General features: G+C 47.4%; 1 protein-coding gene across 2 annotated transcripts in view; it reads right to left on the minus strand.

The window, feature by feature from the left end:
• The window catches only part of BTAF1 (B-TFIID TATA-box binding protein associated factor 1), a 1,094,445-nt gene that overhangs the window by 477,183 nt on the left and 591,921 nt on the right, over positions 1-25,341 (minus strand). For both annotated transcript variants that reach the window (XM_086922506.1, XM_086922505.1), the window contains exon 20: positions 3,100-3,526. In XM_086922506.1, the coding sequence (XP_086778632.1) occupies positions 3,100-3,526 (427 nt within the window). The remainder of the gene's footprint in view (positions 1-3,099; positions 3,527-25,341) is intronic.

Consider the following 25,341-nt stretch of genomic DNA (forward strand, 5'->3'; position numbering starts at 1 on the left):
CCCGCGTCGCCGGTCTCTTCTTCGGACGCGGGGCCAGAGTCCGATTCTTGTACGTCGTCTTCTCCCTCAACCGATTCCTGGAAGATGTCATCAGGTGGGGGTGCCGAAGCCGACAATTGAGCCTGGAGCCGATTAGCCCGGCGAATCTTTAAAGTTTTCTCACTCCTAAATTTCGAACACGCCATGCAAGTGTCCTCACGGTGATCCGGTGACAAGCATGTATTGCACACGGGGTGCACGTCAAGGTGCGAATATTTTGAGTGACACAGCGGACACTTCTTGAATGGCGTCCGCTCCATAGCAAGTGTGTAGTGTAGGCCCGTCCGCGTCGAAAGCACGTGGAGGGGCAGTAGGAGATCGGAGCTGAGAGTCTGTAAGAAACCCGAACGCAACTATACCGACGCCCAGCCTAAAGACCTTTTGGCCTCGAGTGAAAGTAGAACAAACTATCGGTCCCGATAGAGGGAACCGAAAACACATCCGAACCCGATGGCGGAAAAAAACAATCTGGGGATGGAGGCGATGCCCATGCGCACTGTAGTCCAGGGGAGGAGCCACCTATCTTGTGATACTTCGAAGACTCTTCCAGGACAACAATGTGCAATCATCCGGACCCAACACTAGGTGGCGGACTATGCACAGATATGAATTCAGCAGCCCACATGCCTCGAACTTGTTTTTCCTCCATTGGATAACATTGCTATATTTCAAATTTGCGCGAAGTATCAACGTTTCAAAACTGCAAATATTTCTATCTCGAAACATACTTACCTGATCGCATTGATTCTGGTGCTTAAATATATCATGCATGTTATTTTGTTAAATTGTTGCGATTCTCCTTTTTGAGTTGTGTACCATTTACTGACTATGTCTATTGCAGATGTCCAACACTTCTCTTCGATAAGCCTAAGGCTGCTTGACCACACTACCCCCTAAGAGAGCATCTTGCGTATGCTAGAGCAAGAGCCTCTGTCCACTTATAAGGGATACCTGGATTCCTGGCACAGCATACCTCTTTTTGGAATACTATATAAAGAGACAACTTCCTACACATCTGAACTGGCTCCTCAGGTGGGGACCGCAAGAGATCAAATAGACTACAAAAGATTCTTTATTCTTTGGCCTGGTGGCTGAAAATGTGCACAATATAAGTAGGGAGCAAGAGCGCCCTGAAGAAACCCTGCTGTTATCAGCGAATGGACGTTTATCCAAAGATTATACCCACTTAAAGGCCGAATTCTCCACCATGGATGTGGTGATAGAGGTGGTTATGGGAAGAATGGCTCACACAGAGGGACCAGCGGACGAAATTATCTAGTAAGTTTCCAATTAGGAAGATGAGAACCAGTGCAAATACTCATTCATTACAAAAGTGCTTTGAACAATGCACTCTAACAGCTATCTACGGCTGGAAAATAAGACTGAAACCTTGGAGAATGCTGGAGGGGCCTCTCTCCCCAGGATCCTGGGCTCCCTTCTCCAGCTTGCAATGGGACTAGGGAGCAACTTTTCATGCAGTTCTAATCCTCTATTAGAGTCGCAAAATTGTCCAAAAGGGTATGCTGCAGGGGCTGGCACACTGCTGGTTGAACTTTTCAAGTCCACACAAAGGAACGCATCAACTACTGTGGCAGCTAGAAATCTGACCTCTGGCTGTTGGATGTGGCAGTCCCTGTGTTCTCGGTCTTAAGTAGAATAACTTTGCAGAGGAAGGGTTGCCGCAAGTTAAGCAAAAAACAATAATCTGGTGACTGATGGCTTGGCTTCAATATGCAAGCTTAGTATTTAACAAGATGTTTATCTTTTGTAAGGCTTTTGCCAGTAGATTTCTGCCCTTTTGAATCCTCCTAGGCATAAGATTCGATGTGGAAACTTTTGAATAGCTCCATCAGACTTCCTACTGCCATGAGGTGTGATGAAATTGAGCCACATATAAGTGCGACCTCAGTGGCCTGATGTTAGATTATCACCATATTTTCCAATTTTCCAGGCCTTCAAGATGCAGAGAGACAATGTGCCAAATCAAACTTGGGAATTTTTTAACAAATAAACCCACTCACCAGGAATGGGTTAAAGGCAGGTGGTAAATAATTGTATATAGTATCCGCCAGAAAGATCATTACCAAAGGTTTGTGACTGATGCTTGCAATCATAAATCATTCGCGGGGCATGGTCTTGCCAGCGATGCGGTGAGACGTGTCTCCGGGGAGCTCCGGCGGTCCGCTACCATCATACGCAAGTAAAGCGGAGCTGGAGTGCTGTAACTGCTGTCCGAGGGGTGGACATTGACCGCTGTGACCAGGGGGGCCTGTAGAGGGGCTGCACTTTGTCCAGAAGCGGCCCGCGGCATAGAGGAAGGAGGGGAGTCGGAGGCTCGGTGGAGCTGACCGCCATCTTGTGAGAGCTCTGGCGGAGCCCTCCCTGTATCCTGACGATTCTTCAGGGTCCCTGCAAGTCGGGGACAGCTGGCGACGCTGCGACCCCTGATCGACTGGTGGCGGCTGAAGTGGTCAGGCCGGCGACATTACTGACGACCGTGCCAGCGGAACCCGCACCGGAGCTAGCAGAGGCGGGAGACATCTGAGCGGGGCAGTAGCCTGGAGGTGGGAGGCTGTGGCTGATACTCTTGGGGTGGATATTGATCGTGGTTACTAGGGAGACCAGCTGAGGAGCTGAAGACGACAGGGGATTGGCGGTCTGACTGAGCTGACCGCCATCTTGCGAGGACTCTGGAGGAGCCCTCCCTGTGGACTGGCGATTCCTCAGGACCCCTGCACGTCGGGGGCCGTCAGAGCGGCGGCGGTGAGCGTAGCGGTGCTACTGTCCTTGAGCGACTGGCGAAGGAAAAATCTCCACTCTGTGGAGTTTTTCAGAACTTTGCACTCTGAGCGGAGCGGGAAAAACTCCAAGGGGTGAAGAATTTCACGCCCAGGTGAGTCATCACACTGTCACTCAAGAAGACTTTCTAGAACAAAAACAAGTTGTACACGTCCAAGCCCAACATTAGGTGGCAGGAGTATGCATAGCATGTGTATCTACAACAACATATGCCACAAACATATCTGAGCAATGCAAAAAAAAAAGAAAAGCAAGACCCACCTTTAGAATTCTCATGACTGCTCTGAGGCGGAGCTGGACATGCTACCGAGGGAGTAAGATGAGGATCAATGCACAGTGAATTACAGAGGTTTTTTACTATCTTTGGATTTGGACAAGGGTTTCTGGACATACACTGTTGAAGAAGCTTTGCAATGCATAAGGCAGCATAATTTTGCACTAGAGTATTCTCTTCTTTTTTAACAGTTTCCATCAATGGTTTTATGACTGGATTCAGTTTCTCTGGGAGTTGTTCCATGTTCACAATGGCACACGCAGCAAAAGTGTGGACTCTGAGTTGCAACACCTGCCACTCCTGGTTGGTTTCCATAACAGTAACTTGGACCTGCTGACGTTTGCAGTCTAAATGCTGTAGAAGATTTGAACTGAGTTCAACATTTGATGTGATTTCACTGAAAACAGTTGTGATCTGTGGAAAAGAAAAAAAAATTGGTTTGAAACAGGCCCACTCGAGTACCACGTTTACAAGCATTCTTCATTCAGAAATTATAATGTGATGCTCCAACATACAAGCCTACATATTTTACATCCACAAAAGTGGTTATGGAAGCCCATGTAATGGTAAAGCTTTACCTGAATTAGAAGCCTCTGGCTCCACTTGAAAAACAGACAAGCAATTGCACTGAGGTCTTACTAGTACCATTGTTTTGGAAGGCTATTGCTATTTGCATGTGAAAATTATGTATACAAAACTTGCGTATATTCTAAATCCAGTCCTCACATTATTTGCTTTTCATAGGCACAGCAAAATGACCAAATTGGTCTTAAAAATACATACATTTGTACCATATAAATGTTCTTTCAAGTAACTATATTAGGACAGATTGCTGGGTGCCAAATAGTTAATGGAAAGCTAAAATATAGCTTTAACTATGTTCTTGTAATTTCGTTTAACGAAGCAAGGGAGACTATATGTCAGAGCTCACGGCATGTTACATTTACAAATCGATGGATAAAAATTGCCTTTGCTTTAAAGAACTGTATTTACTTGGCTCCAAACCTTTTGAAGAGAGAACAAACGCAAAAAATGCGTTTTTGGCAATTGTGGTACAATGTTCTGCCTCCTTAGCAAGTTGTGCGGAATTACTTGTGTCAATGGCACAACTTCAATGCTACACTAAAACCATGCAGTTTAATTACTTATGCATCCACTCAGTTCCTGCCTGTTTTTTTCCACATACAAGACTAAAGCACATCCAAAGGGCAGTTAAGTTTTGCGAAAGAGTGACAGCAGAGGCTAATATCCAGCCGCAAATTCCTTACCTTAGAATTCAATACCAAAGCAACACCATGCCTGGAGGTGGGTCTGCGAACTGACCTGCCCAAAAAACCCACTCATAGAACTGGTGTACTAAAAAAGAGGGAAGACCAGTGGACTAAGGAAATTAGGTGAGAAGAACATAACACCTCACCATAAACAATGTGGAAGAATCACAAAAAATAACAGTAAATAGGAGACATGGGGGGCATGGGGAAAGAGAACCCATGGCAATGGAAAAACAACATGTCGAAGGATGTTAATCAATATGATTCGACCTATTACCTAGACCCTAAGTGGAAACTGCAACCATGAATAGCTGAAGCCTGGAAAATCAGGGTCACAGTAATTATAAAAGAGCAAAGCTCTGCGTACCAACAGCAATTGAAACTTTTCAGGGTGAAAACACAAAGAAGAAATCTCAAAGACATGTACAGTAGGGGAAGCACGAAGCGCACTTTCACTACAAATCTGCGAGGACAAAAAAAACCAAGTCTTGTCCTAGGAGAACTCCAGACAGAGGAACACCACTAGAAACACCCAACAGGGATAACCACAGAGAGGTGAGGAGAAGCAATGCATACAACAGTATTTTGAAAACTCACTAGGCATGGTGACACGGAGGCCGTATACGAAAAGAAGTATAGATATATTAACCCTGAGAGACCGATATATATCAATATCTGAGACATATATGTCTGTAGAGCATTGCCATACCCATAGAAGATACATAAAATAATATAACGATGAAATAACGACCATAGCACCATGTTAACGTACATGAACATAAATAGTATAGTGCTAAACAATCAGCAACAAAGAGAGAGGGAATCACACCCCTCAACAAAAAAACAACAAAAAACAAAGCATTAAGAAATCATGGTAGCCGATGAGAAGCATGAACAAGCATTGGCATAGCCAATAGGCCTCGCCTTTGGGACATTATAAGTGTTTAGCCATTCAACAGTTGAGGTTGAACCAAGGATATCGTGCTGCATAATTAAATACTTATAAGGTTCCAAAGGCGAGACCTATTGGCTATGCTAATGCTTGTTATATTGAAGCGCCTAGACACCTCATTGGTATTTAAGCGCTTTATAAAACCACATAACATGACAATAAACGGTGTTGAGGTTTCTTTCTGCCTGATAAATTCACCGGAACCCTTTTCTGTGCTCTTCACATGTTAACTGATAGTGCGTGTGTCACAAAACACTACTTCCGGTAGAAGCACAAGAATATTAATGATAACCATGACAGGTCCCTGGAAAGGATGAAGGTGATGGTGGTGGTGGTGAGTTATGCAGAAGTTTTATCGTGCCAATACAACTTTTGGGGAAATTTGTGGAGCTAATGTTCCCAGTTATTGAACAATCTCCTGTAAAATGTCATATGTTAAATAGAAGTTTTTTATAGCGAAGGACAAATATGAACTAAACAATAAAAAAAAGTACAGATTAAAATAATTATGAAAAAGTGTGCTTTGTGAGTGAGTCAATCAATACAGTATCACTTTACAAACTTTTGAAAAACCTAATTTTGGAGAAAACAGAATCCATCACAGGTGCTGCTGGATGTCTGGTGTGTTGTAAGAAGCACTGATGTGTTTTCACTGTAAGGGCACGGTACTCACTACTTTAACATCCGCTGCTTTCAGAAAAGCATTTTGTGGTGTGCGCTGTGCTTGGGGTTCACGGATACTGAGAGAGTGATGCACACACAACTCTAGCAAGAAACAGCACAGCAGCACACAACTCTCTGGCAAGAAACAGCACAGCAGCACACAACTCTCTGGCAAGAAACAGAACAGCAGCACACAAGAAAGAGCACAGCAGCGCCATGGCGGTCTGCATTGGTTACAAGGTCGGCGACCCGGAGATCAGTGTTTGAAAGTGACGGGATCTGTGGCTGTACAAGTGCTTTGTGGTGCATTAAATACAAGTGCTACATATGACACCACACACCACAAGATAATACCATAAAAATCAAACCTTATACAAAACTATACCACAACATTAACTACATACTATATATCACACAATGACTACTAATGTGCCATAAATACAATATCATAAAACTCAAAATATTCTATACAACACCATACCATACCATACCAAAACATTAAATTCTACAAAATCCCAGAGCCTAAGGCACAATGCCATGCCTCAGCATAACACAGCATATGACAAGCGAACATAGCCTAATCTGACGAAATCTTTAACCATCAAGTTCAAGTAACGCTGCCAGGGTTCCAAAGACGCAAACAACAGACAGGGTGGCATATGACAATGTCACGCACACCCTGTGCACTCAAAAAGAGCATGTTTACTCTTGTGTTTTTCATTGTATTGAAGTCATTCCAAAAGCCCTTGTGATACTGTTAACGTGCGGGTTCATTTCTAAAACAAAAACATACCTTATTATTTTAATATATATATATATATATATATATATATATATATATATATATATATATATATATATATATATATATATATATATATATATATATATATAAATAATAGAGAGCAGAATGCAGAACACTTGTATAAATATAGCACCTTAAAAACGAATCTGTTAGGAGTCAGCGATCTCGAGCATAAGAGACATACCTCGGTCACTGGACACTTACCTCTTCAAAGGCCTCGTTTTCATGAAGGTACATGTTTGTAATGCCAGGGTGGATGCTACAGAGCATGCATGTCCCAGTGGTGACCAGGTTCACAAGTAAAGGCAACTACAGGCAAAACAGGGCTCAAGCGGCTGAAAGTTCTGCCGAGCACCTCGACGGCCGGTGAAATTCCTTGCTGCCTGGTTCCCATGCTCACACTGCTCTTAAATGTGATCCCAGAGTCGGTAAACAGAACTTCTCGGTGTCAGCCGGGGAAGAAAAAAACTGCCTTGCATGTATATTCATCTAAAACTGCAAGAGCCAAAATAAAGGAAAAAAACACAAAACAAAAAAAAAAGCTAAATAAAAACAGGGCCAGCTGCTCTTAGACTGTTAGCGACTTGATCCCTTACAGTAAGCAGCGAGGGAGGGTGGTAAAGTAAACAAGAGGTGAAAGGGTACCAAGAGAGCCATCAAGGGTTCTGGCTAAATTAAGCCAGTCACTTGACACAAAGCAGGCCTCTTATTGGCTGCTTGAGGACAGTAGTCGGAGGAGGGAAAGTGACTAAGAACTCCGTTACAGTAACAGGCGCGAGGGTTCGTGACGGCAGTGCCCGGCGATGAAAGCCACATCTTCTGTGGCCTTTGTTTCCCAGCCAACTGTGCTTTTCTTGGCGGTATCCTCTGTGTAAAGCCAATTACTATAGACATGACCGCATTTCTCCGAAACATTTAGATACATTTGTACCAAGCGGGTGCTGCGTGAGTAAACAATGATTCAGAAAAGGGGGTGGTGATGAACAGAGTGTCTGAATTAAGCAGACCACTCTTACCCAGTCCAAAGATCAGGGCTTGATCCATCACCGTTTTTTAGCTCACTGCACCATCCCAGCTCAGAACCTGGCTACATGCAAATTAGTCTGTTCCTGTCCCAGTGCATGATGGGAACAGGGCAAACCAAACTACCAAGCCAATTCTTATACTGGGAAGGAAACAAGCTTCCGGTGACCGGTTTCTGGCATTTCAGCCGTCGTCGGCCCGGCTTGCTTGAATCCTGATGGTGCAATTAGCAAGGGACTCACATCTGAGTATACCCTTCCACGCTTATGGTGGACAAAATGATTTAGAAAAGGGGGTGGTGATGAACAGAGTGTCTGAATTAAGCAGACCACTCTTACCCAGTCCAAAGATCAGGGCTTGATCCATCAGCGTGAGTAAACAAGGTTTCTTCTGAGCAAACAAACTGAAAAGTCCAGCTTGCAAAACACACTGCTGTGTGCTCGGATGAAAGGCACGCCTATTAACGCATTGCATTTTTAGCTTACATTTCTTTGGCGTATGCTATAAATTGTCAGATTTGTGGCAAGCACTGGCTTGCCACTGAAGGAGAGTCTGGGATAGCGCGCATGCTTCTACCAAAGTGAAATAGTGTACCACGCAAGATAATTAAAACAAGATGAGTTCAAGAATGTTAAAAAACTAGGAGGCTCGTCTGGCACATGGTATGCGATGTGAGAGCGCTGTAAGGGTGCCCGCGAGCAATGCACTTAATGAGCCATGACGAGAGAGGAAAGCCAGATGGCACCTGTGCGCGTAACAGCACGCTTTAGGCCACACAAAAACTGGGTGGTCAGCTTTTTGAAGCCCACTTACTAAAAGTCTCGCCAGAGCAGCACAATGACTGGCTCAGGCGAGACCGAAAAAGGCTGGTAAGAGTCACATCCTGAAAGAAACAGGAAAAGGAACCTTGTGGTAAAGAATACAAGGTTGAATTAGGTCTAAAATAGACCAAGATGAGTAAAGGCCAACTACTCTAAGGCCAATACTGACGGAATGGTGAAGGCTATCAAACAAAGTAGGAGCCAATGAAAAATGTCAAAAACAGTCACAAAGGGAATAGAAGATGCATAAAAATAAGGTCATAAACTTTGAACCAACAACGAAAAAGCCAATCGAAAGGAGAGGTAATTGAAATAAAATAATACATATCCATTAGAGGAACAGAAGTTCCACCTAAAACAGGAAACATCAGAAGCGAAGGAAAGATCACTGGTAAGCCCTGAATGAAAGGAAACACAACTGCCTACTCCGCGGCTGCAAAAGGAATGAACCTATTACACTACACCTCAGGGAACTTCACTGGCTCCGAGTGGGGAGCCGTGTGAAGTTTAAAGCCCTAAACTACATGTACAAAATAAAAGCAGGCACGGCTCCAAGATATTTAGAATCCCTGGTGACGATGAATTCCCCAATACACACATTGAGGTCATCTACCCAAGAACTCTTTTGTGTTCCTAAGGTCAGACTTGCTAGGATGGGCAGGAGGTACTTTGCCTCCATAGGTCCAAAGCTCTAGAATTCCCTCCCGCCTGCCATCCGTGCAGAGAGCTGCTACAGCCGTTTTCGTAAAGCAGTCAAAACCTGGTTGTTTAACCAATAACCTATTACCCACTATATGTTGCTCCAGTCTTCATTAGCGCCGGGAAACCCTATTTGGGAAGCTGTCGCGCTCTACAAACTGAATAAATAAATAAATAACTAAGGATTAAGTACTGCACATAATATGCTACATGCAGTGTATCCAAAGAATCAACACAACTGCAGTAAAAAGAAACAAAAATTATCACAAAGTGCAAAAAATCACCTAATGAAGAAAGGAACTCCACAAGTGACCCCTTAGGCAATAACAGATTACTTAAGACAAGGCTATAAACCACCATATAGCACAAACAGAACCGTCTAAGAAAGAACAAACAATCCTTACAGGAAAGGAAGCCCAAAGACGAAACCATTGTTTAACAACCAGTAGTAAAAAAACAATAAGCAGATGGATGAAGCCATTAACCTACAGAAGGAATATGGCAAGAAGGAAACCTATGTTGCATATGAATAACTATTGTACCCAGGTGCAGAGAGAAAGTCAGAATAAGGAGACAAGGTGGATCTTAAAAAGAAAGAGAATCTGAGACTCATGCACAATTCCACAGATAAAGAATAAACCACCCATAAGGGAGATCAGCAGGAGGAAAAATAGAACAGAGGAAATAACACCCCGTAACCTGCTGAAGACAGGCGGCAAAGGTTGACGAAAGAAAGGGCAAAATGTGTCCTCACGGAAATCACTGGCCATGCCCAGAACACGGATTGGAGAGTAGAGACCCTACCAGCTGCTCCTCTGCTCCAGTGGAAACCCTTTATACATACTCCCTGAGAGATTTAGGAGAGACCAATGACGGACCAGTAGTAGCATCACAACAAACTGTACATAATCTTACTCAAAGGGAAAACACAAGATCCCATAAGGGATAGATAATTAGCAAAAAGAATGGCAATATGCCTACCGCGAGTGCCTCCAAGAGGGGTTAACACCAGCAATCGATCTTGTTAGAGAAAGAAATACCATTGAAAAAAGATCTCTGGGGTTAGGAGCTCTTCAGTAGAGATCAGAAAAACATATTCAATAGGTCGTAGACCCGAATAAGGTTACAAAGAAAGACAACCTGTCGTTCACAAAGTAAATACAGAAATAATAAGACCTACAGTAACAGAACACCACTCCGGGTGACATCCTATACTGACCTGAGCCACATAGTGGCCCTCTAAAAAAACACAGATGTGAGTCTGTGACAACTCAGAATAACAAGCGGAACTTGAACAACTCAGCTGTAGGATACAATAGAGGCTGAGGGTAGAGAATTAGAGGGAAGTGTCTGCACTGCTTTGACTATCTCTAAAACGGCGCAAAGCAGCATCAGCATGAGAGCCAAATAAATGGAGGCCAACAAAAGGCAGATCAACTAAAGTGGATTGGACTGCCTTCGAAAAGGCAGTGGTGTCAAGCCCTTCTGCGCAATGCCACAGAAGAAGTTATAGCACGGCCAACCGAATTGGTAGGGTTTATCCCACACCAAATGATTAATCGAGCAGCATGCTGCCCATCTGAAATCAACTGTACCAAATCGTTCCAACTAGCCTCCGGTAGAGATGGCATCAGCTGTTCCAATGAATCATATAAGGCATGAGAAAAAAGTCAGGACGCTAGATGTGTTAATGGAACAGAGCGCTGCACTGGTGGAAGAGTAAATATGCTTTCCACAAGAGTTCAGTCTCCGTGAATCTCTGTCAAGCGGAGTAGGAGGTAGAAAATCCAAATCATGAGAAGCAATAGTGACCAGCATCACAAAACTGCGGTGTGTCAGGTGGTGGAGGAGACAATCTGAGCCAGTGGGGGAAGGGAGTATTTGTGGGCAATAGAACGGTCCACAGGAACACCAGTATCTGGATTAGACCAAGCCCCCAGCAAAACATTATGCAGCGCCTCACAAAAAAGCAATACTGGCTCAACACCTGATTGGCCCGGGTGAAGAACTCCAATGAGGGGGTCCGTAGACTTTGCCAATGAAGGAAGGGACAAATCTAAAACTAGAGCCAAACTTTCCAACATGTCCGCCAAATAAGAACTGTCCTCCGTGGCCAATCCAGGAGGAGAAAGAAGCCCAAAAGCAGGGGAAGACTATAACCTGCTTGCTTCACCCAAATCAGCAATCCAAATATCCACCATAGGAGGATCCGTAGGCTTTAGTGTACAAGCCCAACCCCTTCTTCATTTTCTCCCAAAAGATGCGCCACAGAACCCTCATGCATTGGCTCTGCACCAGACGTGAACTGACACCACTCCGTTGTCGTACCAACATTGGGAGAAGACTGTGGAAGGGTCTCTGAAACCATGAGGGGAGGCAGACGTCACCAGAGCGAGCCCCGAAGGGTCCGGAGCAAGCTCCGGGTTGGAGTCAGTCAGCGCCGCAGGAGCGAGCCCCAAAGCCAAGTTGGAGTTGATCGGTGCAGCAGGCCTGTAGCAGAGGGTGAACCCACTGGCCTAGGCAGTCAAAGCACCTGCCACCTCCTTAGGGCCTGAAGGCGCTCCGGGGAAGGTGAAGACCCAAAAATGGCATGGAGAGTACAATAATAATCTCTAATTTTGGTCAAAGTTGCAGGGAGGCATGGGAGACTCCTGCACTGGGTCCTCAGCTTCAGGGCGTGAGGAACTGTGAGAAACGTTGAGATAAGACTAAGTCAGGGGATGCTGGAGCTTCGCCCATTTGCGACGCAACTTCCGACAGGACGTGAACGGTGAGCGACATCTACGGCAACAGCTCATGGAACGGTCTTGTGAACGAACCGTTGATTGGGATGGAGATTGAGATGGACTAGAGTCTGAGGACTTCAACAAGCGCCCTGTCAGGAGCTTCATCAATGCTCTTGCAACGCCTTTGGCTTCCTTTGTTGACTGGCGTCACATTCCTCAGAGTCGTGATGCTCACCCAAGCACCACTGCAGAAAGAATGAGGGTTTAAAACCAGAAGGCATAAAGGCACTCTGTTCCTAGATGAAAAGCACATTGTAGACAGCCAAAAAAATGGCCAGGAGGAACCTCTTCTCTGGAACTGCTTTTGTAACCTGGAAAAGAAGAAACTAACGTCAGCGCATCGGGAAATGGCTCATATACACTCTCAACGTTGCATCCAGTGGCTGATGTTGCTACAGAGACTCACGGCGCCCTTAATCAACACAGAGGTTCTGCTGGAAAAGATTTCCGGATCCAGTCTGGCACCTGGGGAGAATTCGAAGGTAAGGAGTCTGCAGCTAGATAGCTCTAGTAGATTTGAGGAATTGCCTGCAGCAAGCACAAATGCATGTTGCCTTCCATACCTTGTAAAACAACTGCACAGCATACCTTTATAAGTTCAAAACTGCTTCAATGTGCAAATGTGGGATATTTTTATTTTTATGTACTGCTTGATTTGCTAATGAGACCACTTTAATTTTGGTGTCTTCAGTGTGAACTTGTACGAAGTCCCTAAAGATTTTAAGAACTGCACTTGATTAAGATGCCAGGACAGAGCAAGTCACGTCACGTCACCTCCCCTTTTTTCCCATTGACTGGTGAGCATCATCGCCAAGTTCCTTACATTTGCTTCTTACTGTAGGAACGTAGGATCTTTCTTGCATAGATGTCCCCAATTTTTGCCTGGTGTCAGTGTGTTTTGACTGTAGTTCACTGGGATCATGCTAACCAGGACCACTGGGCTATCTCCTCTAAATGTTCTCGTAAGTACTGTGTATACCCCACAATTGGCATACTTGGGTACCATTAGAAGTCCCTAGTATATGGAACTGAGGTACCAAGGGCATGGGTATATCTGGGGTCTCCTATGGGCTGCAGCACATATTGTGCCACCCATATGAGCCTATGCAAACTGTATCTGCAGAGCTTCCATTGCAGTCTACGTGACGGGGTTCAGGCACCTTTCACTTCCGATATAAGGTTTCCCTTATATCCAGGTCACTGCTCTTAAAACCTATAAGTCACCCCTAAGGTCCAAGTGCAGGGTTCATGGATCTAAGTGTGTGGGCACCCCTGCTCGAGCTGAAATGCCCTGACAAACCCAGACTCCATTTTCTGGACTTGCAGAACAGCCATGTAGTACACTGGCAAGTCAAGATGTCTTAACTACATAATGGATCCACCGAACCTGGTCATGTTTGGTATCAAACATGTAGGAATCATGCAACTACACCAATTCCAGTGATACCATGTACTGGGGAGCTCCTTAGAGCCCCCCCCCATTACCTACCTATGTAGCCTTACAAGGTCTGACTGGCAGCCAGTGCTGCTGCCGACCCTAGACAGTGGTCTGCCCCCCTGCTAATGAGCTCACTCGTGCAGGGGAAGCTGAACAAAAGATTTCCTGCAAAGGAAAGGTGTGACCACCTCTCCTTTAAAATTAGGTAGGGTGGGGTGCTTCCGAACTCCAATAGACTGTACTGAAGGTCACGTTTGGGGCCTTCCATGCATAAAGCATTTTTGCTCAGTTCAGGAGCCCGTCGCTCTTGCGCAAAACTACAGAAAGGACAGGGAAGTGACCACCATGTCCAGTTTCTTCATAGGCTCCTCCAGGTGGCCGCTTGATTCTGCCATGCTGTATCTTGGTCCCTGGGAGCATCTGACTGGCTAGGACATCTGAGTAGCATTCCTGATCCTCCGATAGGTTGGTCACCAGAGAGGCAGTACTTCCTCTTTTTGGGATTACTTAAAGGCTCCCCTGAGAGTGGGTCCCTAGATTCGTCCCGCCAAATCTTCTGGGACCGACTGCCTGTCACTGCAGATTGTTCAAAGACGTTTCTGCTGGTGGATACTGGAACTCTGCTGTTGATCAAGCCAGGACCTAGGACAAGACTGCTCCTGATAGGAAGAATCCTGCTGCATCTTCGTCTCTGTGCTTTTCCAAAGATCTGCAACTCCGAGGACTCAGCCTGCATACTAGCCTGAAGGAATCTCCCTTGAAGTGAAGGAGTCACTTCCCTGCACCTGCAGGCACATCAATGACCGGTTTGCGGATCCAGATGGCCCACAAAATCACACTGCCCTGCAACAAGTGGTGGGTTGTTGGCACTCCAGAGGCCGGACCAGTCTTTCCTCAAAGTTAGAGACTGTAATCCCTCTCCCCTCCCTGTGCAACGCCTCTGCTTGTTGCACCAAGGCTTATTGGCTCTTCACTGAAGATCTTCAAGCAACAAGTAGCCCCTGTCTAGCAGCAATACACAGCCGCAAGCTCGTCGTTCTGCCTGCATACTCTGCATCGTGGGCCTTCATCTCCTGTGTGCTGCTGGGGCTTCCTTGTGACCTTCTGTGCCTGCCGTCAGGGGGTCCTTGAGGGGGTTCCATTGATTCCTGCTGGCTCTCCTGCATGCGGAGGGCTGGTCCAGACTTTTTTTTTTTACTTTCTTTATTGCATTTGCATCAAGAACATCAGGTAAAATGACAATACAGTTCTATATCCCCCTCCCCCCCCATCTGACATTGCTGACCTTCATTGCTGGATGACATTGCCTCTTTTCAAACAGTATATACACAGCCGTTTAGCCAACAACCCTCAGCAGGGCAGGCGGCGGATCACCTTACTTGGAACTTATACTCCTGTGTAGAGACACCCCGCCTATTGCGCAATGCCAGTGCTACTATGGCCCCTTTACTCTCCACTCCTGCATTATGCGTCGTCTAAGCATGCAGTACATTTTCATTCTGTTGCCCCCTCGGTCGCCTCCCTGTTAGTCAAGTAGTTTTGGTACAGGCCCCAGAAGTTCTTAGGTCTATTAGTGAGGGGTTGTAGTTCACTATAATTTTCTGACTGCGTGCAGCAATATAGCATGTCGGTCGCCCAGCGCTTGGGAGTGGGCAAAGGGCCTCTCATCCAGCAGCATGCTAGCACCCGGCGTGCCACAAGCAGGCCTATGTCTACCAGGCGTCTGATCGCTCTAGGCAGCTTTTTGGTGTAACCTAATAGGGCAATCAGTGGGTCAGGCGTGATATCAACCTCCGTCAATCCGCTAATATCAGCAAATATTCTCCTCCAGTAGTCCCATATACCCGGGCATTGCCATGCGAGATGTAGGAAGTCAGCATCTGGGGCTCCACACCTCTCGCAGCGAGCAGAGTCCCTCAGGCCATATCTGCAGAGTCTAGCCGGGGTGTAGTATACCCTATTTAAGAATTTTAAATAAACCAGTCTATGCCTGCCATTAAGTTATACTTTCTTAGTAATAGTGCAGCAATATCCCCACGTGTCGTCGTCCATTATTGTGTCCAAGTCAGCCTGCCATGCTAAGCGCGCCTTTGAGTATGTTTGGTGCTTATGCGTCTGCGTTAGTTTATATATATTAGACAACAGTTTCCGGGGGGTAGCAGTTTTAAGTACATTTGTAAGTTCAGGGACCTCAGGGGGCTCTGCCATGTCTCCATCCAGTAGGTCCCCGAGAGCACGGCGCACCCTGTGGTATTGAAAACGTGTCAGAAGTGAGGGCGTGTCGCTATTTCCCAGGGCCTGCTCCCAAGTTTTCGCCACCCCATCAGTGAATAGATCTCCCGCTGGCTTAACGTTCAGTGTATGTAAGGCAGCAATTATACCCTTGTCGTTAAGCGGGGGCAGCCATCTGGCCCAGTCTACTGGCATCTCCGGCGAGTATAGTAACGCGCCATTTTGCATGTGTAAGAGACTATGCCATGCGTGATTCGTGGCTGTTATGGAATCTAATATGCCTGTTCTGCGGTCAGTCCGTTCGAATATCGGGTGAGGGATTGGGTCGGGCCTGCAAAGAGTGTTTCCATGCGAACATGCGGTATGTTCCTGTTTCCATGCAGCTAAGTGTGTAGGTGTGAAGCCTGTGCTACACGGTAGTATGCCTCAAAGTCCGGGGCTCCGAGTCTCCCCATAGAGTATGGCATAGTAAGTGTCGCCCATCGGACGCGTGGCTGTCCACCCGCCCAGGCTAGCTTGACCATCTGTTGTTGTAGTCTCGCGAAAAATATCTTGGGGAGTACCATTGGGATGGTCATGAAAAGGAACAGAAATCTAGGGAGCACTACCATCTTCATTATAGAAATACGCCCCATCAAGGAAAGTGGAAGTTTGCTCCAGGCTACTACATCGTCTTCCAGCTTACTGAAAGCGGTTCCATAGTTAGCACTAAATAGGGTTTCCGCATCCGTGTGCTGCTGGATTCCCAGTTATCGGACCGTATCTGTGGTCCACTGTAGTGGGTATTACATTGGCGTGGGCTTAGTAATCGTTGTCAGTGGAAAGACAAGCAATTTAGTCCAGTTGACCCTCAGGCCAGAGAGCGCCCCGAATCGGACCACCTCTCTGAGTACCGATGTTAGGTTGTTATCGGGGTCTCGCAAATAAAGCAAGGTGTCGTCTGCATACATTGACACTATGATTTTGTATCCCGGGAATCCTATGCCTTCATTACCGTGATACTCTCGTAGGGCACACGCCAGTGGCTCGGCGACAAGGGCGTAGAGTAGGGGCGAGAGGGGGCATCCCTGCCTCGTACCTCTACTGATGGGGAACGAGTCGGTGACCAGGTCTCCAATGCGGAGCCAAGCCCATGGGCCATGAAACAATGCCCCTAGCATCTGTAGGAAAGGCTGCCCTAGTCCCATCCGCTGCAGTACCTTACGCATGAAAGGCCATTCCACCGAGTCAAAGGCTTTTTCCATATCAAGAAACACCGCCAGCGCCTGCCTATCCTGTCGAACATGTTGTATAGTGCCCAGGACCGTTCGTATATTATAGACTAGGTTTCTACCAGGAATAAATCCGGCCTGCTCTGGGGCCACAAGACCATCAGCAAGTAGCGCTAGACGGGTGGCTGGTACCTTGGCGAAAAGTTTGGTGTCTGTGTTTAAGAGCGAGAGGGGTCTATATGAGCTGCATTCATCATGAGGCTTTCCCGGTTTCAGTATCGCAACCAGGAGTGCCTCTCATAGATTGAGGCATACTGCCCTCCACGCATAGGTCATCGAATAGAGTCGACAAGTGCGGGAGCAGTTGGTTCTTGAAGGTTTAGTAGAAGCCTGCCATGAGACCGCCTGCTCCCGGGGCGCTGCCCGATCTCATACCGGCTAGCGCTTCGAGTATCTCATCCTTTTCTATAGGATGCATGAGGAATTCTCTGTCCGAATTAGACAATGTGGGATTGTCAATGTGGCCTAAGTAGTCATCAATGTCGTCCTCCAGATCGCCGCACCTGGAGGAGTACAAATCAGAGTAGTAGTCCTTGAAAACCTCCGCTATGTCCCTCTCGTCCGTGAGCTGGTCCCCAGCCGTGGAAATCACAACTGTTATGTGCTGTCGTCGCTTTGCACCTTTCATAAGATTGGCTAGAACCGAGCTTGGTCGTTCTCCCTCACCGTAAACTCTAGCTGTGGCATACTTGCATATGTGTCTGACCATTCTATCTGCCTCTTCGTGGTATTCTGCGAGTAAGGTCTTAATCTCTTCCACCGTAGTGGCGTCCGCTAGGTCACTCTGTCTACGCTCCAGCCTGCCCAATTGTTTCTCCAGGTCAGCCAGTCTCCGCCGTATGGATCTGAGTATGCCCGAGTGCTTTGACATCGCTACCCCCCGGATGTATACCTTGAAGGCCTCCCAAACCACCTGGAAGCTGTCCACCGAGCCCATGTTGGTTTCGAAAAACACGTCTATGGCCTCGGCCAGCTCCCCTCTAAATATCGGGTCCAGTAGAGAGTTGGGCGGGAACCTCCATGTAAATGGCGGTATAGACTTGCCTGGGATGCGCAATTTCAATAATACTGGCGAATGATCAGACAGCGTTCTGGGCAGCACTCTACAGTCTTTGATACGGTCCAAGTGAGAGGAGGGGGCTAGCCAGTAATCTATCCTAGTATGTACATTGTGATACGCTGAGTAGTGCGTGTACCCTCCCTGCTGTTGATTGCGCGAACGCCACACGTCTCCCAAGCCCAGGCATGTCATTGCGCTTTGTAGTTCCAGGGCCGCAGCAGTCGGTCTGCGAGGTGGGCCGGTAGACCTATCTAGGGACGGATATATGTTTAGGTTGAAGTCTCCACCCCATAGTAGCACATTACTCTGGTCTAAACATTTGATCTTAGCTGCTAGGGATTTATAGAAGTCCGGTGAGTCAAAGTTGGGGCCATAGGCGTTGACTATAGTGAAATCAATGACGGTGTTGTGGCATCTAGAGATAACAAATCTGCCCTCAGTGTCCGTCTCTAGTGTTTGTATCTGCAATTTGGACCTAGGGTTCACCCATGTCAAAACTCCTCTGGCACAGGAGGTGAATCCCGCCGCAGAAACATTGCCCGCAAGCCCCCTGCTCTTGAGTATGTGACTATGTGTCGGGAGAGGCGTCTCCTGGAGCAAAGCTATGTCTATATGTTGGCGCTGCAGGTAGCTGAGGACCTTCCTGACCTTGCGGTGGTCGTTGAGGCAGCGAACGTTCCAAGTTAGTGCTTTTAATCGAGGCGATTTCCATGACTCGCTATCTGTGACTGGTTCAGCCATAGCACTGTATTATTAGGTGTATATGAGGCAGGCTAATGTCTATACAAATAAAAGTTATAGAGTGTGAAGTCAGATGAGTCAGATTCCCAAAAATAACATAACCCTGAGGGTCTGAACTTACCCAATTCAACGCCCTCCCACCCCCCTCCCACAGCAGACCAACCCCAACTCGGCCTAGCATATCTACTCCCCACCTCATTCTGAACTCCCTAGGTGCGTAAAAAAGCTCCCAAAGGAGTGGTATGTGCTCACAGCGCTAGGTCCGAGGTTGCCGGGAAGATACTGGGTGACTTTAGCGGTTTATGACCATTCGTCCAGCCTCAACGCCATCGCTGTATATGCCAACCTCAACTTTAACCTGCATACTACTGTTGAATACCTAAAATAGAATTTAGCAGTCATGCATAGTTCCCCTTTCGTGTACAAGGCTGGTACCCTTACCCTCCCTGCAATGAACAGCATGTACAATCATAGTTACCGAAATTTCGTTTGTTGGTAGTCCAATGCATATAGAGCGGATAGTTCTCGTTCACCAGATGGTGGCTCTATGGTCTCGTGAACTAGCTAGACCATCAAATTTGACCGTCAGACAGGGGTGAGAGAGGCGTTCTTGTCAAGTCCAGACTCCAGGCCCGGCACGGGGCATCTTATCGCAAGACTGAGTTTCTTTCGAGAGTCCAGAAATATCTCTATGCTCTACTTTCATTCTTGCTCTTCAATTCGGCTGCTGCTGCCCTCTCCATCTCCCTGGCTGCTGGGCTCATCTCTGCGCTCCCTGGACCAAACCTTTAGTCTCTTTTGGAGTTCCCTAGGGTCCGTGAAGAAAAGTGAATGGCTCTGCCGGTTGATTCTTAATTTCGCCGGGTACAGCATGGCATAGTCCAGGCCAAGTTCTCGAAGTTGCTTCTTGTAAGGAAGAAAATGCCTGCGCTTCTCCTGGACCTTCCTTGTGAAATCTGGATATATGGAGATTTCTGAGCCTTCATATTGCAAAGTTTTTTTCTCCCGGGCGACCCTCAGGGCAGTATCCCTATCTCTATAATTCAATAGTTTTGCAATGATCGGTCTCGGGGGAAGCCCTGGGTGAGGTCGTGGGCCCAGAGAGCGGTGCGCCCTTTCCACAATGAACATCGGCGAAAAGACGTCCGCCCCAAGCAGTGAAGTGAGGAGCTTCTCAACAAAAAGCTCCATTTTACCAGTCTGAGTCGTCTCCGCAATTCCTGTGATTCGTATGTTAGAGCGGCGGGAGCGGGCCTCCAAATCCTCCGACTTGTCTTGTATCACCTGCAGGAGCTTACCCATCTGTTTGCGGTCTTTGTCCAACTCAGTTTGGACTTCCTCCACCTCCGTAAGGCGCCGCTCCGACATATCCAGGCGCTCTGCGTGTTTATCCACTCTCTCTGCCATGCGGTCCATCCGATAGGTTAGGGCGTCAATCTTGGTGCCTATGGACGCCATACTGTCCTGCAGTCCCTTCTCCATTGTGACTAGTAGGGCCTTAATGTCCGAGTAGATAGTTCCTTCAGCACCTCTGGGTGCGGGTGCAGTGTCTGCATCCTGGGCCTCAGTAGATTTAGTTTGTCGGCCCTCAAAGAGGAGTTTGCTCTGGGTTTTGTCTCCTTTGCCCATGATGGGAGCAGGCACCAGGCTTCTCAAGGTCCAGATGCACCGCACGAGCGGCGACAGTTATGGCGTAACCTTTGTGCTTTCCCCCAGCAGTATTCCGCCGCAGGACTGCGCCGATATGTCGGAGTGTAACTTCAGCTCCTCAGCCTACAATATATGTCGTTGTGCAGGCCCGGCGCCCCCGTCCACTCTCCGATGTGTTGCGCAGTTCCAGCTGGTCGCCGTACGTTCCTACATTATACGGGTCGCACCGTCCTGAATTGTGAGGGCCCACCTGGGTGTATCACCGCCACTTGCAAAGGGGCTCCAAGTGAATCCCACTGCTGCTCTGAGGGGTTCTGAGGCTTTGCAGGAAGCAGCCAGGGGAAGCGGTCTGGTCAGTCCCCCACTCGCGATTCGGGTCCCAGCAGGGGGGCGGGGGAAATACGCTCCCTGAGTTGCAGAGGGGGCAAAATGATAAGGGAGCCCCCAGAAGGTCCAGCTCGCCTTCGTGAATACCCTCGTCGGCTCACCACCTCGCTCCGTCCCACGCAGGCGCTGTGTTCTTGTAGGCTGTTCTCAGCCCAGTCCGCTCCCCCTCAGTGTCCCCCGGCCTGCCCCAGAGTTCGCTGCTGTGCTCAGGCTCTCGAGGGATCAGGGCGGCCGCTGCGTGGCTACACGTCGGGTCACGTCGACCGGCGTGTCTGGTACTAGAGGCCGGGGATTCGCGGCCTTGTCAGCCTGCAGCTGCACCTCTCCGTTTCTGGATCCGTAAGGGTCTGGCCCTTTTAGATTCGCCCGTGCCCGGCACTGGAGCTCTTCCGCAGCCCGATGGGGTGTTTCCCGCCTTCAAATCTTCGTTGAGGTAGGATTATTGCAGGAGATTAGGAGCGATGGCGCGGAGCCGAGGGATCAGACGTCCGCCATTGACGCCGGCAAGCAACGCCCCCATGGGCTGGTCCAGACTTACCCTTGCCGGGTTATTCCCACAAACCTTGCTGGTCTGCAACCAAGCATCTTCTTCCGCAGTTGTTTGTCAAGGCTTGTTGGTGGTCATGCCAGCCACTAACCTTCCTGCACTAGTCGACCAACGTGTGACAGCTCACGAAAGGCTCCTACAAGGTCGCCTGGTCCCCACAGCTGCTGCTGCTTCTACTCCGTGCTACACCAAGAACCTTCAAACAGGGCTGGTATTGTGCTCCTGCAGCTCCTGATCACCTCCGGGTGGCTTGGGACTCTGTTCCCTCTGCTTTCACTTTCTACACATCTGCTTTCACTTTCTACACATCTGAGTTCTTCATTCGGGTTCCACCGGCCTGGTCCACGAGACTCGGTAGCTCCTGTACTTTCACGACTACCCAATGGAGGTTACAGAGGTTTCAGATATCACATTACCCCTATGCACCTGGGCTCAATGGTGCAGGTATCCGTATCTTCTGGATATCCACAGGTGGGGTGACTCTCCAACCTTCCTTGATCCAAGTGGTTCCTTCAGTGTCCTCTGGGAATGGTCCTGGAACTTAACATTTTCAACCGCAACTTATCCTGTGTTGTCCTATGGACGTCTGACTCGGTGTAACCACTCTGCACCCGTGCACCTTGGGGTCCCTGGCTACTGATCTTCGATGATTCCTTGCTTCCCTTGGGGTCCTCCAACCTTTGGTACTAATCCGGTTTTGGTGCTCACTCCGCATTACGCTATTTTAGTATATGTGTTTGCCCCCGGTGGGGTCCTATGTGTTTTTCTATGCTACTTACCTGTTTTCAGAGTATTCCTTGAGTGTAATTAATAGCCAATATACCAAGTTAGTGTCTTGTGTGTAGTAATAAATACAAAGTATTTTTCTACTCACCTGGTCTGGTTCTTTCTGGTCTGAAAAGCTTATTGACCGACTATAGTGGGACATGCAAGAGCTTTACGCCCTTCCTGGATAAGCCTTAGCTGCTCCTAATAGCTACCCCTGAGAGCTTTGGTTTTCAGGGACCTAAACACTATCACTAAGGGTTGTCTGGACTCAGTGTACAGTGCCTTCCTAGACTATATACTGAGAAATGTATTTATTCTTCTGAAACTACACCTCTATTCATTCTCCAGGTAAACAGGCGTTTGTTATTAAAGACTGCTTCAATTACTTTTCTTTTCCCAAGACTTGGGTCGTTCCTCTCACATGCCATCTTAAACTGAGGAAAGTGAGCTTTATCTTTTTCGCCAGCATCCCAAACGCTGCACTCTGATTTCCCACCTTCATCGACACAGAACAAAACATAATGTTTTAATCTGAATACAACCTCCTAAACTCAGTCTTTTCACTTTCTCTATATACAAATCACATTTAAATATTTTACAGACCTCTTTCCTGCAGACTACCATGGACTTGCACCGGTTCAATTATTCCCATCCCCAATCAGTCTATTGGCCAGTACTTTACATTCGTGTCACACTAACAAAATATGGAGCATTCTTCGGTTCCGAATTCCTGGTATGTACTAGCTCTCTACTTTCCTTCATTCTTCCCCCTTGTCTCTAATAGCGCTTTGGAATGTCTTCATTCTTGCTGCCATACATCTATGTTGCTATAATCAATGTGTTTTTAACATACTATGGAAGCCTTTCTACCCAGATATACGAGTTACTTACCTTCGGTAACAATGTATCTGATAGAGACATCTAGCAGCAGATTCCTCAACTTAGAATAGATACCACAAACATACCCCAAAGGGGAGGTGGGCCTGCGACAGAACAACAGAAAGCGCCAAGCATCTGATCCAGCAGCAGAGTGAGGGGGAAAGCTGTGGCGGAACAGCCAGACAGCAACCCAGGCAGCTCGAAAGAGCAGAAATAATGGGATAGTAGATATCCTAAAAACACCAGAATGGCGCTACACCATACCTATATAAAAATGACAGGTAGAACGGCATGAGCCCTAGAGGGGAGAGAGAGAGGAGAGAGAGAGAGAGAGACAGAGAGAGTGACAGAGAGAGAGAGAGAGAGAGAGAGAGACCGAGAGAGAGAGAGAGAAAGAGAGAGAGAGAGAGAGAGAAAGAGAGAGAGACAGACAGAGACAGAGAGACAGAAAGAGAGAGAGACAGAAAGAGAGAGAGACAGAGAGAGAGAGAGACAGAGAGAGAGACAGACACAGAGACAGACACAGAGACAGACACAGAGACAGACACAGAGACAGACAGAGAGACAGACAGAGAGACAGACAGAGAGACAGACCGAGAGACAGACCGAGAGACAGACCGAGAGACAGACCGAGAGACAGACCGAGAGACAGACCGAGAGACAGACCGAGAGACAGACCGAGAGACAGAGAGACAGAGAGAGACAGAGAGAGACAGAGAGAGAGAGAGAGAGAGAGAGACCGAGAGAGAGACAGAGAGAGAGAGAGAGAGACAGAGAGAGAGAGAGACAGAGAGAGAGACAGAGAGAGACAGAGAGACAGAGACAGAGAGAGAGACAGAGACAGAGAGGGAGATAGAGAGAGAGACAGAGAGAGACAGAGAGAGAGACAGAGAGAGAGACAGAGAGAGAGACAGAGAGAGAGACAGAGAGAGAGAGAGTGTACACCCAATCCCAAAAAGGGTAATTAGGGGCAATTAGCATCAAGTTAAAACCCTTGAAGCAGGTAGAAATATGCAGGAAGCAAACAGCAATAGAGACCTTAATGTGGCTTACACAAGAAGCATAAGTTTGCCCGACAGGGCAGTATGAAGCCAAAGTGAGAAACAACCCACAATATAGACTTGCAGGCAGTAGTCAAGGACCACTGCCATCAAAAGAGCTGTCCCGTAGGTGTAGATTTGACAATAGTAGGTGACAATTTGGAAAAAAGGCATATCCGAAGGAAGTGGCCAAAAATACCAAAATAACAAATGGGGGGGGGGGGGAGGAGTCTCAGAATCTGAGACCAACACTCCAGAAAAGACACGTACAGCGTTGAACACAACAAAGGGAGCATATGTCAAATTGGGAATCACCCCAGTAAGCGGAAGCAAGAAGGAACCTATGGCATCTTGCAACAACACAAAAAAGCTCTCCCACACATGGAGATATTGGTCCAGACTTCGCAGCCTCGAAAGAGGTGGCGATGTAGGAAGAGCAATACCAAGGCAACCGGCATGTATACAGAAATGTATAAACATATAATGATGTAGAGACAGAACCAGCCAGGAGCATGAAAATGTCCATTCGGGATCATACCTAGTACAGTAAGGGCAGGTAGGAGCCGTTTTTGAAGAGGAGACCATGAAACCTCCCAAGGAGGTGGATGACCATAGCGTAAGCAGATGGCACCAGGGAAAATCAGAATAGCGTAAAACAGACCACCAAGCGACGCATGGTGTCCACAGGGTCTCCAGGCCCAGGTAAGATAAGCAAAGCTATATAATAGCATACAAGTACCCCACATGGAGTATGCATACCCCAAAAACGGGGATCACCTCTTAGGGCAACAAGCCAAGCCAAGCGAGTGCAGTAACAAACTGAACCTGTGAACATGAGTTTCGAGCCATAGGACATTACCGAGCTGAGTCACCAGCTGAATACCACAGTCAGAGGACCAGACATTGCAACCTGTAGAACACGGCCACAGCAGGCTAACAGGCAGCTCAAAGCAAAAAGCATCCAAGGGATGCCAATAAAAGGGTCATAACCCTTAACAAGAAAAAGAAGACGTAAGGCTCACCGCCCATGGTAAACACAGAGTGCATTGAAAGGATGCGAAATGAAAAAGTACCACCACAGAAGACAGGTCTTAGAGGACCTAAGTGGGAGGACGAAAGCCCGCCAGGTTCCGGTGAACTGCCGATTCGGCGTGAGCATCAAACAGCAAAACTCTATCAAAGGGTAAGTCAACCAG

Source organism: Lissotriton vulgaris, chromosome 5 (genome assembly GCF_964263255.1).
Source record: "Lissotriton vulgaris chromosome 5, aLisVul1.2, whole genome shotgun sequence".
In the NCBI taxonomy this organism is placed as follows: Eukaryota; Metazoa; Chordata; class Amphibia; order Caudata; family Salamandridae; genus Lissotriton; species Lissotriton vulgaris.